Genomic DNA, 14,971 nt, shown 5'->3' with positions numbered 1-14,971 from the left:
CATTTGAACTGATGGTTTTCAGGGTATTAGAGGGAGCTGAAACCATGTGACCGAAGGGGTTCCAAAGGAGGATGTGGAAAGTGAGAAGAAAGAATTCTGGGGAGTTTCATTTCCTTGTCTGGGTAGTGTGGTACAGCACAGCGCATGGCAAGCCATGAGCTTTCAGAGCAGTTGATATTGGTGGTGTTATTTTAAAATCTTGCCTGTGAAAGAAGCATTTTGAGAATGTAGTAGATGCTGTTTACTAAAGCAATAATGACTTGCAAGTAAGACCTAAGGTAAGTTTTTCCCCTTTAGTTCATTAGTCCACATTTTGGAATTTTCTGCCTGGCTACAAATTCATTTTTAACTTCACATTAGTTACCTATTACTGTGTAACAATTTACTATAACTTAGAGACTTTAAAAAAAAACACGCTTTTTCCTCAGTAAGTTAAACATAAGATTATTATATGACCCAGCAATTCCACTCCTAGGTATATACTCAAAGGAACTGAAAACAGGTGTTCAAACAAAAACTTGTACATCAGTATTCATAGCAGCTCTATTCACAGTAGCTAGAAGTTAGGAACCACCAAAATATCCAACAGCAGATGAATGGATAAATAGAATGTGGTATATCAATATAATGGAATATTAGCCATAAAAGGATCCTCTTAAGCTAGAGTTTTTGTTTGCAGATTTCAATTCCTGGGATATGGTTAGTCTGAGGGCGTCGGTTCCTGGCCAGCTTTTGGCCAGAGGATGTCCTCAGTTGCTTGTCACATGGGCCTCTCCAACATGGCAGTTTGTTTCACTGAAGTGTCCAAACCAAGAAGGTTAATCTGCTATTAAGACAGAAACTATAATCTTTTGTAACCTAATCATGGAGGTGACATCCTATCACCTCTGCCACATTCTGTGAGTTAGAAGTGAAGCACTAGACCAGCCCATACTCCAAGACCGGAGATTACACAAAGGTGACAATACCAGAAGGTGGGGATCTTGCAGGCCATCTTGGAGCCTGCCTGCCACAAACGTTAAGGGGTTACCCTTAATGTTTCTATGAGACTTTGGCTGTTTACATAGGGACAACCGTATGCTGTTCCTGACAGAACCCTCTTCATGTAAATCCAAAAATCATGTATTGAGTATCTATGACTTCATTATGGCAAGTGTAAAGAAAGAGAAAATGTGGTCTCTGGCTTTGTAATGTAATGTAATGTCTGGAAATGTAAAATATGGGTCATTTCTCTTAATGCTTCCTATTGTTGTACAGAAATAGTTGCTTAGACATTCATTTTTTACAAGGATGTATGACCTTAGATTGATTTGTGTGCTAAGAGACTGTGTTAGTGCATGTGTATGTGTGCCTATTTGATGAAATGACCTGATTCTTGAGGTTTATAGCAAGACCATTATTTTTCTGATTAAGAGAGAGAGAAATCTTGAAGGATACAAACCAAAGAATCAAGGTGGAAGGGATACTATGTTTTTCTTTACTAAGTTTAAAAAAAAAATGGCTTAGCCATTTTCTTATAGGAGACATTATTCAGAATAGCAACAAGTCTATGATAAATGTGTTGAAAATAATTTTTTTAAGGACCCTGATCCTGTGTCAGATTGGCATACTATTATGCATGTCTACCCTTTAATTGTTTTCACTTATATAGAATAAGAAGGGCATGAAAGGAGTGATGTGTCCTCGTTAGTCAGCTATGAATATAAGTCCCAAGCTAACGTCAGAGCTTTAAGAAAATTCAGCATGGTAGGACTGTACTGGATACCTAAGAAATATTTCTTTTCATGTAGTCTGTTCTCTGTCCTCAGGCAAATATAGCCTTTAACTATCCCCATCTAAATAAAACAGTAGTAGGCTTAGGATCATTTAAATTGCACTGTCTCTTTTCTTTTGAGTGTGCTCTTCATGGGAAACTACTTAGAAGTGAAATGCTTGACCTCAGGCAATGTTTCAAACTCTTTTGTCTTCTCTTTGACTAGTGCACTAATTCCTAATCTTTTTATGCTGTGACACTATTTTGTGTAACCCTCTGTTCCCATACATGCTTACATTTTAAAGTTAATTAAAATTTATTTCATTTTGAGAGCTCCACTTGCCTCTCGAGATAATTGGAGACATCCCATAGCATGAAAAACAGAAGGTTGGCAATTATTGATTTAGTAGTATAGTTACTTGTGAAGAAATCTGTTTAATAGTATATATGACGTGGTAGGCTAGTCTTGTTTTAATATATAGTCATTGTTACTATATTTTAAACTGTGTTAAAATATGAGACTGCTTATATTCACATCTATGGGCGAATAACCTACATATTCATTCTTTCATCCACTTATTAATTGACTTAATCAACAAATCTTGAGCACCTGCCTGGTGCCAGAGTCTGTCCAGACCCCTGGAGACCCAGTGGTGAACCTGCCTAGCGAGGAGGAGCTTGGGGGTTTTTCGCAAAGTTGATTTGTAGAGCTATGCACATAGTACCTTGTGAAAATGGTGTCTTTACATAAAAGCTATGGAAAAACTGTGAGAAAGTGGGTTATAAACAGTTGTAAGAATGCCTGAGGAAAGGAGCCCATTTTGTGCTGAGATTTGTTTGCCTTTTTCCTATTCATAATCCAACTACATTTTATTTAAAAGGAGTCCTCGTCAGAGTAAAAGACAGAAAGAGCGCTTGCCTACAAATGGCAGCCCCTCCCTTAACTCCTACATACTTCCTGAGCTCTCACTAGTGTAGCCACATGAGCCACTGGAAGTATCATTGGAGTGCAGCGATATGTGATCATCTATGCCTGTATAGCAAAAGGGAGGGACATGTACAGGGTAGTAATAGCTTTCTGTGTGTGTGTGTGTATTCCATACATCAACCTTGTAGACAACATCAACTCACACACGAGCTCACTTTGTATTGGTGATCAATTTGGGTTTTTTCATATAAAATATATGAAAGTGTCACCTTAATGTTAAGTTGATTAATCACACTGTTGTGCTGAAAATCTAACTGAAGGAATGTGCACTTTCATCTGAACAGGAGAAACCTCTTTTTTTGGTGTTGGGGAGAAGAAATCTGGACAGCCATTGGCGAGGAAGAAATTGAGGAATATAAAGTACTAGGGGCTGCAGGAGGGGTCGGATATAGCATAAAGTTACTAGAAAAAAGGAAAGTATCCACCCCCAATAAAAACTTGGTTTATTTTTATAAAATTGGGTATATTGGAAATTGCAGAGGAATCTATTATCCTTCTTTGCCTGTTTCTTCCAGCACTTTTACTACCAGATCTTAGAACTCAGGTTAGTTCCGTAGTCCAATAAGTTATAGGCTTAAATGGTGGCCAAATAATAATAGTAACAATAATAAGAATATAATAGTTAACGCTTAGTGAACATTTGGCATATTCCAAGCACTATGTCAAACGAGTTATCTCATTTAATCTCTAGAGTCCTATGAGGTACCTAAGTATTATTTTCTCCCTTTCATTGAAAGGGAAACCCAGGCTTAGAACAATTAAGCTGATTATCCAAGGCCACTGTGATGACATGTGGCAGAACTGGGTTTCAAACCCAGTGACTTCAGAGTCCATGCTGGTAGTCATTCTACTGTCGTATTCTCTACCAGAGCTGGCCTGCCTGTCAGGACCGAACCCAACACCAGTGCATTGCCTTGTTTTCAAGGAAAATTGTGTACCAAAAATCTGAAAAAATTGGAACCTTCTGAAAGTTTTGGAACATATCTCATCCCTAAGATGACAGCTGTCCATATTTATTTATGATTTGTAAAGTACATTGATTTGTCCAATTACATAATTCAAATTATAATGTACAGATCTTCCTCGATTTATGATAGGGTTATGTCCCAATAAACCCATTGTAGATTGAAAATAATTTTGTCAAAAATGTGTTTAATACACCTACCAAACAGCACGGCTTAGCCTAGCTTACCTTAAATGTGCTTAGAACATATACGTTAGCCAGCAGTTGGGCGAAATCATCCAACAGAAAGCCTATTTTATAATAAAGAAGGGAACATCTCATGTAACTTATTGAATACTGTACTGAAAGTGAAAAGCAGAATGCTTATCTGGGTACAGAATGGTTGTAAGCGTATCAGTTGTTTACCCTCGTGGTCACACGGCTGACTGTTAGCCAAGGCTCATTACTGCTGCCCAGCATCACGAAGAAAGTATCATAGGGCATGTCACCAGCCCGGGAACAGATGAAAATTAAAAATTAAGGTATGATTTCTACTGAATGTGTATCACTATCGCAACATTGTAAAGTTGAAAAATTATAAGCTTAACCATAGTAAGTTGAGGACCATCTGCATGTTAGCTTTTGTGCATTACTAAACACTGCCCAGAAAGTCTCGACTGTTCCCTTGCCATTCCCTATTTTATGCTTAAGCCTAAACATGGATCTTGGCTATACCTCTGTAATCAGTAGGGTGACAACTAATAGAACCAACAGAATAGTCCACAAAGGAAAACTTCACTGTCCCTTTGATAAGCATTTCCATTAAGAATGACAGAGAATGTCAAGAAAGGGTAGATGTGGATGGGATCAAATAAGTATTGTAGACCAGGCAGAATTCTCTTAAGGTTTTATTACATGAGTAGGTTATATAGTAATAACTTGTTTTGGGTCAAATTAATCACAGAGAAGTTACCGTTAGAGTGAGAAACTGATATCTATCTTTGAGTGCCAAGGCTTATAATCTGTGACTCTAATTATTCTTTATTGTTATATAGGATGAGCCATTAGATGGTTTTAAGCTTTTTTTCTGTGGGCTGTGAATTTGTGTTAATCTGGAACCTCATGTTATCTCTGTCAATTTTGTCATATAGTTGGTAAGTTAAAGTCTGCAGTAAAAAATATTGCTAAGGGAGAAATGGCAAGCTGTGCTAGAATGCAATAGCATTTCCAAAGTATTAAAAGATCTTATTTCACCCTGAGTATGTAACAAACATCTTCCACTTCAGCCAGAAAATTCCTATTTGGCTTTCCCCAGTTGGTTGCTTTGGTCAATGGCAATTTCAACAAAATCGTTCCCATACTAGCTTTTCTACTCCAGCCACCAGAGTTTCCAGAATACTACAAATGTGCTTTACTTTTTGTGTTATGCCAATAGCTCAGGAATTTGCTGCTTTCTATTTGGAGCCATGCAAATCGTGATCACCCTGGGGGTTGTGGATCTTCTAGGGAGTCAGCCCTTGGCTTTTACAGGAGCACAGAAGGGAACAATTTCCCAGAACTCTTCTCATAGTGTTTTGTTTCCATGCTTTCAGTTTCTCATGGCTGCTGGTTCTGTTGGGCATCAGGACAGGGTAAGGGATCACAAATAGGATAGGATCAAAAAGGATCACACTGAGCATAGGGTAATGCTCTTATTTTTTAGTACGGGGCTTAGCACATGCTGCATCATCGCTGCACATTTCCAAACACTAAAACAGAACTCTGAGAAAGGCTAAGCAATAAGTAGAGTGAAGTTTTGTTGTGTATGTGTTTTTTAAAAAGTTTTTAATATCAGATGTTGGCTGAGAAATTTCTTGCAGAACTGGGTATGTGCCATAAACATAAAAATTACAAGCTGATAACTGTAAACCAACAAACTACCACCATCAACCAAAGAGATAAATTATTTCTGTATCATGGAGTGATTTTTTAGGTAAATTCTACATTCTGCATTTGAGAAATCTGAATAAATGTTTTATAAAAGGTTACTCAGTTCATTTAAAAAATACTGATTGAGTGCCCAGTATGTGTAAGACTTCATGTTGGATTCATTCAAAGTATGGAGTTAATGAGACCCATAAATGCGCAAAACTCCCATATGGCTCTTTCAGTCTAACCAGGAAGATGAAATATACATTCAGCTAACAATGAATGCTACAGGGTGGGAAGGGTTATGAACAGAAACAAGAGAAGTAACCTAAAACTTTCGGAGAAGTTATTTCCAGGTGGAAGATCACATGAGGCTTGGTCGAATAGGTGATGTTTGATCTGGCCCTTGAAGGGCATCTAGCCATTTAAATGAACAAGAGCTGAGGGGAGAACTGACATGGTTAGAAACTCCAGGCAGAGGGGATAACACAATCAAGGTGAAGGTGAAAAGCCTGAATCTGGTCCAGGAGAGCAAAAGTTGCATTTGTGGAGTGTACAGGAGAGTAATGGAGAAATGAGGTAGGAATGGCCAGTTGGAGCTACATCATGGAGAACTGTAAATGCTAAATCAAGGAGTTTGGGAATTTCAAGTTATAGGCATTTAATATTTTTGAGCAGAATGGTGATATAATCTGAGCTAGTTTTCTGGACCAGTATTAGTAATTTCATTGGATCACTGCCAGGACAGAAGTGAGGAGACCAGTTAGAATGCCATTCTGATGATCCAGACAGAAAGTGATGAGAGAACATAGGAGCAGGGCAGCCATCGGATAGCAGGCATAATAGTCCTCAAGTACAGTTGTTAGGACTTGACTTGGAAGGTAATGATGTAAAACTGTGTTTAGAATAACACAGACAGGCATCCAGGATGCTTGTTGAGAATAAGGAGAAAAGAGGGCAGTTGGTGTATCAGCTTGTATAGCGTTTAGAACTTTGTTTTGCCAAAGATAAGCTGAGGACAGCCTGCCTCAGAATCTCCTGGGCTGCTCACTTTGTGAGAATCTTTCTAAGCATGGAAGCATGTGACCACTGGGTTAGAATTCCAACACAGTGAGACCGAGGAGATTAGTATGACTCCTATATGGACCTCTTAATTTTGAGATTATGCTCCCAGCTCCGGCTGGCCTATCTTTGGACAGGAGACAGTCAGGGGAGAGTAAAGATAATTCAGTGTAACATCTTTATTTCTGTTGGAAAACAGCTCTGAATTTATGCCAGATTTTAGTAGATCTTAAAGAGACCATTAAGTTTCTTTTGCATATTAAAGATAATTGGTATCTACAATTCTTAAAACTTCTATGGGATCTCAGGTCCTTTATTCTCTTAAATTATTGAGACCTCAGAGGGTTTTTGTTTATATAGCTTATATGTATGTGTCGATATTTATATATATCAATATTTGCCATGTTAGGAATTAAAGCTGCTAAATTTAAAAAATATTTTTCAATTCCTTTAAAAGTAACAATAAACCCATTACACATCAATATTAAAAAATGTTTTAATGTAAATTAACAGTTTCCAAAACAAACAAAAATATTTGAGAACAGTGGCAAATCTCCTTAATGTCTGGCTTAGTAGAAGAGGACCGGATTCTCATAGCAGCTTCTACATTTAGTCTGTTGCTATGTGTTATTTGGGTTGGAGTGAAAAAATTCTAGCCTCACACAGATAAATTCAAAAAGGGAGACGTATCTTAATAGCCTGTTCGGATGATTGCTGATCGTCTTCTTTCATATGACACCGGAATTCTTTAACAAGTGGTAGTTTTTAAAGGTCATTTGCGATGTGGAATCTGAAAACTACATCCACGCACTTTTTGTATTCAGTTATGTAACAGCCAATGATCAGTCTTGTGCTCTGAGTGTGTTTTTTTTTAATCTATGCATGTTTTTGTACCATCATGCATTGGTCATTTGGAAAATATTGATTCATTAAGTTAGGTAGATCTTCCAAATGTTGAAACATTTTATAATAAATATTTATTAATATCATCACCAATCTCATCATTGAGAAGCTGTCAAGATCTCAGTGATGCAAACATTTTCCCAAAATTCTAGTTTTGGCTTGAAAACAGATTTTACCACTGACAACAAATACTATCAGTTGTTTTCCTTGAAGTTACAGGCTTACGTAATCATTTTTGAGAAAATGTCTATCAAATACTCAAGCCTGAATATAATCATAGTTTGTCAGTTGAAATTTCAAGTAAAAATGGGATTCCAGCAAAATAAAAACGACCAGTTTAGCTCACAACTGAGTTGCACTGATGCTTAACCTCCAAACAACCATGTGCTTTGGTGTATAGCAAAAATGCTTTTTGCCTGCTTCTCATTTAGTTTTTTTTTTTTTTTGAAAGACATGTTTAAGAGCTAATTTGATAAAACTAAGACTTTTTACTGCTTTATTAAGTTCATTCTTAGGTGAAACTTGCTCCCCGCCCTGGCAAATACATGGTGGTCAAGGATATAGTGACTACTAGTTTGAAGCCAGCACTTCTGATCATGTTAGTTTACCCGCAGATTTATTCACCTTTGTTTTGCACCATTAGCGAAAATGTCAGTGTGGTGAAAATAGCAAATAACGTCTTATTCTAATTATAAAAACAGTGTTGATTCCTGGGTCTCCAGAAAGAGTCTTGAAGAACACTCTGAGAATGGCTACTTCTTCTGCCCGAAAATACATGGATAATTACATAAATCAAGTCTTGGATATTTATTTACACATAATAATGATTGTATTTTGTGTGTGTGTGTGTTTTCTGCTCATGAGCCAACAGCTAGTCACATGGCCTAAATTGACATTTATATGCTATTTTGGGGGGTAGCTGAGGGAGGCTTTGTTGGTGTCCCCCATAACCCCATTTCCATGAGCACCAGACTGACTTTCAACAACTTAAACCTCTTGGAATTCTCTGTCTGGGAGCGTTCTCTGGCTGCTGAGTGCTTTGGGCAAAACCAAGTAAATTTAAATAAAATTAAAAATTCAGTTCTTCAGTTGCACTGACCACATTTCAAGTGCTCAATTGCTACATGTGGCTAGTGGCTACCATGTTGGAAAGCACAGATGTAGAATTTTTTTTTTTTTTCCATCACAAAAGGTCAGTAGGACATCACTGGTCTAGAGATCAGATTTTCCATAGGGAAAACTTGGAGCAACTGTTTTATTGTTGTAGTTGACTCCTGCATATTCCTGGTTTGTTTGTTTGTTTTTTAGCTCATCGGTTCCACCTTTCAAAGAGCAACTCTTTTAATGAACTTATTCATAGCATATTAATTTACCATGAGGGGACTAAGCATCTTTTTGGCTGCAAATAACAAAATAGTCTTCTAAAATTGGCTTGAATAATTGGCATGTACTGTGCTCACAGAATGAGTTCTTATAAGACAGAACTGGGGATAGGTTCTGCTGCTCAGCACCGTTCTCAAGGACCCAGGTTCTTTCTGTCTTTCTATTCTGATGTCCTCAGTATGTTGGTATGTCTCCTTTAAGGTTGCTAGGAGGCTAACACTGTTCAAAGCATCCCCTGATCACCTAATGAAATCTAAACAGTAGAAGAAAGAGGAGGCTCTCTTTGGGCATCTATCTTTTTAATGAGGAGCAAAATCTTTTCCAAAAGCTCCCAACAGACTTTTGTCGAGCCCTGTTTAACCAGAACTGAATCAGATGTCCATGCTGCAAGAGACAGAGGCTGGGAATACCAGTACCTGGCATTTTTAACCTCTATAATGGTAGACTGGCTCTGCTGGTAAAGAATGTGAGCCTTATGAAGACTGAAAGTTTGGTCTTGTTTTGTTTACTTCTGTGTCCCAGCACCTAAGACGATGCCTGGTGCCCAGTAGATATCTGTTAGAGGAATGAATTAATGAATTAACAAGTCCATGGTGTGCCATAGAAATGAACCTGCCCAATGAGGACATGATGCTCCTGTCTTCTATCACTGCTCTTGTGTGGTACCTTGAACCAGGCTATCCTAATTGATTGGCTCTCAGAATGAACCCTTAGATTCCCAAGACTTCCTTACAACCCTCAGTAAGGAGATCTCAGATCTTGGGTAATGAGGACATTCGGCAGCACCTTCCACCCAAGCTCTCTACTGTTTAGACCACCCCTTTGATTTTTAATATAAATGAACAAAGTATAGATCCGGTTTGAGTTTGGTATTTATCCTTTTTATGTAACAATTGTAATTTCAGGGACGCAGAGCACACAATTTCCAGTCATTAGAATAAGAGCAGGCTCAGACTGCTGTTAGATATGCTGTCCTGTGTGTGTTACCCCGTGTGGATTTGGTTTGTAGGTTGGGGATGCTGGGATGTGGGCAATCAAACAGGTGTTCCGAATTTCCCCAGTTAGGCTCACTTCTCAAAGCACCTGGCAGCTGGGTGGATGACACATCCCTTTCTCATCTGAAGTTGGTGAGTGAACTTAAGGCCCACTCAGCTGGACTGAACAGCTGTATCCCCCACCCCCAACCCCATTCCTGGTTTCCTCGGCCCTGATCTGGGTTGAGGCTGCTGCTGACTAAAGCGGTTGTGTGGGAGGCTGAACTGAAACTTACAATTCCAACCTCAGTGATTGTGATGAAAGTCAGAAATGCTAAGATTGGGCTGATGACTGTGTAGCAGGAGATTGAAGAAAAGGGTCTTTGCAATATTAATAACATATTCATATATTATGTCGTATACAGGGCATTTTAAAAAGTTATGGTATTTGGGTTTGTTTCATCCACCAACACAGGCCTGGGACTGTCATTTCATCTCACTAGGTTCCTTATGGTCTCCTAAATGTGACAGGTGAAAATAGTTTCTTGTTGAAAGAGGACTTCACAAGTTGGATTTCCAGTATGTCCCACATATTTCCAGTGAACAAGTTTCATTAAAACATGCATCTAGTATTCTTCTCCTTATATTTCACTCCCTGGATACTCTCCAATACTATGGCCATGTTTTTTTCCTCTCATACATTTGCAGACCTCATTGTAATCAGCATTACTTTACAGGCTTTGAGGGTTTGAGCTAAGAGGAATAGTGGCTTTCTAAATACTTCTTGTAGGTCCTAGCTCAGTGACTTGTATAGAATAGACAATAATACTATTCGTTGAATTAATTGGTTGGGAAATGTTCTTGGACAGGTTCCCACTCTGAGCATTAATATATATAAGCACTTAGGTACCTTTTATTCTAGCAGGTTCCCTTTTTCCCCCTCTTGGCTCATGTGGTAGTAGAGTTCTTTATTTAGCTTTGTCACCTTTCTGGTCGATGATCCTTCTATTTCAATCACAGTAGACCTAAATATATTCCTAGTTGCTTAGCCTTGGACACATTATGTAATTGTTTTGTGTCTTGATTTCCTTATTGATAAAATGAGAGTGATAAAAGTACCTACCTCATAAGACTGTCATGGGCCAGTGACTTAATACATGTAAACACTTAGCACAACCAACATTTATTTCAGAACTGGAGTTGGTCAACCTCAACTGCTGGTTGGCTATGGATACAAAAGTTTGACGAAATCAATGAAAGCATTCTGTGAGCACTAATGAGGTCTATAGAATTTATGATAAAGCATGTTGCATATATTCTTATTATATGAAAATTGTGTGCTACACATCCTTTATGTAGGTAAAAAAAAAAAAAAGCTTGTGTATGGATACATGTGCGCACAGCATTTTTGTTATTTTAAACATTTACCACCAGGTAACACTGTGTCTACTTTTGTTCTTCAAGCTTATGGATGTTTCTCTCCCATATGGATAATGTCTGGATGTAGCCTGTAGCAGATGTTGTTGGTACCCTACCCAGATCTCCTTTACTGGGCCAGTGCATCCATCTCCCAGCTGCTGTGGGTATTGGCTGCTAATGACTCACACCTGTACCCTTCTCCAGAGGCCTGCCCTTGGCTGACAGTAATTGCCTCAACCAAGTATGTTGGGGAGATTATGAGATCATGCCCCAGCCCCCCCTCCTGTTCCCCAGGGGTGGCTCATAGCCAATGACTGTTCAGGGGTATAACAGCCCAGCCCCCTTGCCTTTTGGATGGGGCAAATTCCGTGGTTCAGTCCACGTTCTAGAACTGCTCATTGGATCAGACTGAGGCTAGATTTCTGAAACCATATCTTTGTGTAGCTCCTTCCCCCATTCTGGCTTGCTTCTTTCTCTCTTGTTTCTCCTGACAGCACTCTGTCTATACTCAGGTGTGTAAGAAATGCCGTCTCAGGCTCTGCATGTAGGGAACCTGACCTAAGATGTTGCTAATTTCAGTGCCCCTATTGTTTCCTTAGTTCCACCATCACTTATGCAACTAATTCCCTATATTAAATAATCTCTGGCTTAAATTTCCTCTCTTTGTTTTGTTTTCTTGGTTGGACCCTGCCTGATTGGCATTAACCCTGCTCATATCCCCTGTCTTTACATATTTAAGGTTGCTCAACATCAAATGCCCTTGTTCTTATTATATACCTGGTTATTTCACATAGTATTTTGATGAATACCCCAGATTTTAGAATCTCAAAATAAGTGTCAAAGCCTGAGTCAGTTACACCTCCCTCTTAAGATTGTTGTAAGAATTGTATGAGCTATTTTTTTTGAAAATACTTAGCCTCTGTGCCTGGAATGTAGAAGTTCTTAATAAATGGTAGATGTTTGGTTGATATTACTCTTTTAAGAGACTTGCCCAGTCTGGATAAGATGCCTCATCTCTTGTTCCCAGAGAACCCTAATAAGTTCCTCTATCACAGTGCTTTATTACTCTTTATTATAATCTTTTTTTTTATTCTATTTCTCCCAGAAAAATATGAGCTTCTCAGTGTCATCTAGTGGTATATTGGCTCTCCAGGGAAAGAAAAGACCTGACAGATAGCTTTTGCTGATTTTTCTTGGTGAAAATACTCCTACCCTATCCATTTTTGAGCTACCAAAATGATGTCACTGAACAGTGTTGGGAAGAGACACACAATTGGCACACCAACTCCAGTCTCTACTCTGAATCCCTAACACTCAGCACAGTATATCCACCACTGGAGCTAGATGTTCAAGAGATGCCTAAAATATAGTTATTGAGTGGTCAGAACTTGATTATATGCCGTAAATTGGTGAAATTCCTTGATATCTAATTTTTGTTATATAACCAATAACTTGTATTGGTTATATAACTCCCCCCCCCCAATACACACATACGCACAAAAATTGCCCATGCTATTCATGAATCAAAGAAAAGGAAGTATTCATCATGATGTAATGGGAAATACCCATGCCTTCCCTGGGCAAGTTGCCTACTAACTCAGACACAGATCTCAAGTTTGTGATTTGCTATACACATGAATGGAGCTTAGTCACTTCACCTCTCTTGGACCCGGTTTCCTCAGAGTTGGAAGCCTAATGAGTGTATAATTTCATTTCCTCCTTCCCTCATTTTCCTCATTCCTGTATCACACTTTGAGTTGTACATTATGCTAGATATTGGAAATATGACAAGGAATAAGACTTGGCCCTGGCTGATGAGCATCTCAATATCTTTTTCTATGAACATCTCATCAGACTGAGGCCATGAGTGTGCTCATTGCCTAGTGGTGTTAGGCAGATGTACCAAAGGCCAAGATTTCACTTCATTACAAACTTTAGCACTTTGACACATAAAGGTATTGTGCTAATAGTTTTAACTTTCTGGATAAATTAAACAAGGCTGTCTTGATCAGTGTAAGCAGTTCTCAGAAAATGTCAACAAGATAATGTTCATGGTATGGAGAGAACCCTTGGTGAACAGCTTGGTTATACTGCTGTCTGAGTTAGGCTCAAACTCAGTCTATAGAGAGGGTAGTTTTTTCAGGACTATTAAGCAAAATCTGAAAACATTCTTTTGTGTTTAAGTCTAAGAAGTACTTATCCTGATTCTTTCTTCCATATTTTGATAAGAAAGGCATGAAGAATGACTCTTAAACTTTTGTGTTCTCCTTCAAGGCCATATCCACCCATTGGCTCTAATGCCTTTGTTCTCATCATCTGTGATCTCCGCACTTAATTTTTAAAGCCGCATTGGTTTCCAATAGGAAATTACTGTTGGGAACATTTTTCAGTTGCTGAAAGCTGTCTTTAAAAAGAGAATTTGTTTTGTTTTTGACAGGGGCTGATAATATCCGGAAATACTGGAGCCGCTACTACCAAGGATCTCAAGGGGTAATATTTGTATTAGACAGTGCCTCTTCGGAAGATGATTTAGAGACTGCTAGAAATGAACTGCACTCAGCTCTTCAGCACCCACAGTTATGCACTTTACCATTTTTAATATTGGCCAATCATCAAGACAAGCCAGCCGCTCGATCAGTACAAGAGGTATGTCTCATTAAGGCGACAGCTATTTGTCTGTCTTGTTTGTTGACTTTTGCTGCCATGTTGGAATTGGAAAAGATTCTTGTAATTGGAGATATGCTGGTTAACTGTTTTGCAACACGAAACCTAAGTTTTTTTAGAAAACAGAAAGCCTATATCAATCTGATAAAAATTATTATTCACACCCCTAACCCCACTTGGAGACCATAGATTTTTTTTTTTTAACTGTTTAGCAAAAGTTAAAGGATTTATAGGAATATATTTCGCATCTATTTTAAAGGGCTAAAGGCCTGGTCATTTAACTTTTTTTTTTTTACCTCGACAGCTTACTTAGTTCATTCTTCTTTTCAAGGAATGCGTCGTGCGTATTACCATGCATCACTTGCCCTCAAATGTCGTGTTCTTGTCCCTCTGAAATGCTCACTGTGGACGAGAAGCAATGGGTCCTATTCTGTAATCAGCCAGGCTGAAAATTGATGTCTTATCTTGCAGGTTCCATGCCAGCAAATACCTTTTAGTATGGACCCATTCTTTATCTTCCATATTTAATTTCATTTCTTAGCTTGTATCTTTCCTATAAAAGCATGAGACTAATTCTGGGCAGATAATCAGTGTCTCAGCAGAGTTTCTGATTCATGGTGCTAAAGTAATAAGATATGTGAATAGCTTTCAAAACTTAAATTATAGTGAATTTTAACCTTAAGAACAGTGAAATCAAAACTTTTGATGTATTCCTTTACACCTGTAACTTTCAGGATATGTTCCATTACTTCCCCCACGCCCCCCCCCTTCAAAAATTGTGTGCTTCTTTTAGTGACTTCGGAATAATAGGAACCACATTGCCCTTTAGTCTGAAAAATGGATGAGGAGCCAAGGACATAACATGTCCTAACTCCAGACTCTCTCCCACTTTGTGTGGGACCCGTGGGCAAATAGCTTTGTCCCTGTGCCTGTCTTCTCACCTGTAAAATGGGAATAATGTGATTTTTTAAAAA

General features: G+C 38.4%; 1 protein-coding gene across 3 annotated transcripts in view; it reads left to right on the top strand.

Annotated features, from left to right (window-relative positions):
- The window catches only part of ARL15 (ADP ribosylation factor like GTPase 15), a 430,267-nt gene that overhangs the window by 196,237 nt on the left and 219,059 nt on the right, over window positions 1-14,971 (top strand). For all 3 annotated transcript variants that reach the window (XM_057541534.1, XM_057541535.1, XM_007195582.2), the window contains one exon: window positions 13,771-13,979. In XM_057541534.1, the coding sequence (XP_057397517.1) occupies window positions 13,771-13,979 (209 nt within the window). The remainder of the gene's footprint in view (window positions 1-13,770; window positions 13,980-14,971) is intronic.

This window comes from Balaenoptera acutorostrata, chromosome 2 (assembly GCF_949987535.1).
Source record: "Balaenoptera acutorostrata chromosome 2, mBalAcu1.1, whole genome shotgun sequence".
Classification (NCBI taxonomy): Eukaryota; Metazoa; Chordata; class Mammalia; order Artiodactyla; family Balaenopteridae; genus Balaenoptera; species Balaenoptera acutorostrata.
Note: the sequence above shows the minus strand (reverse complement) of the source record. Positions and strands in the feature narration are given on the sequence as shown.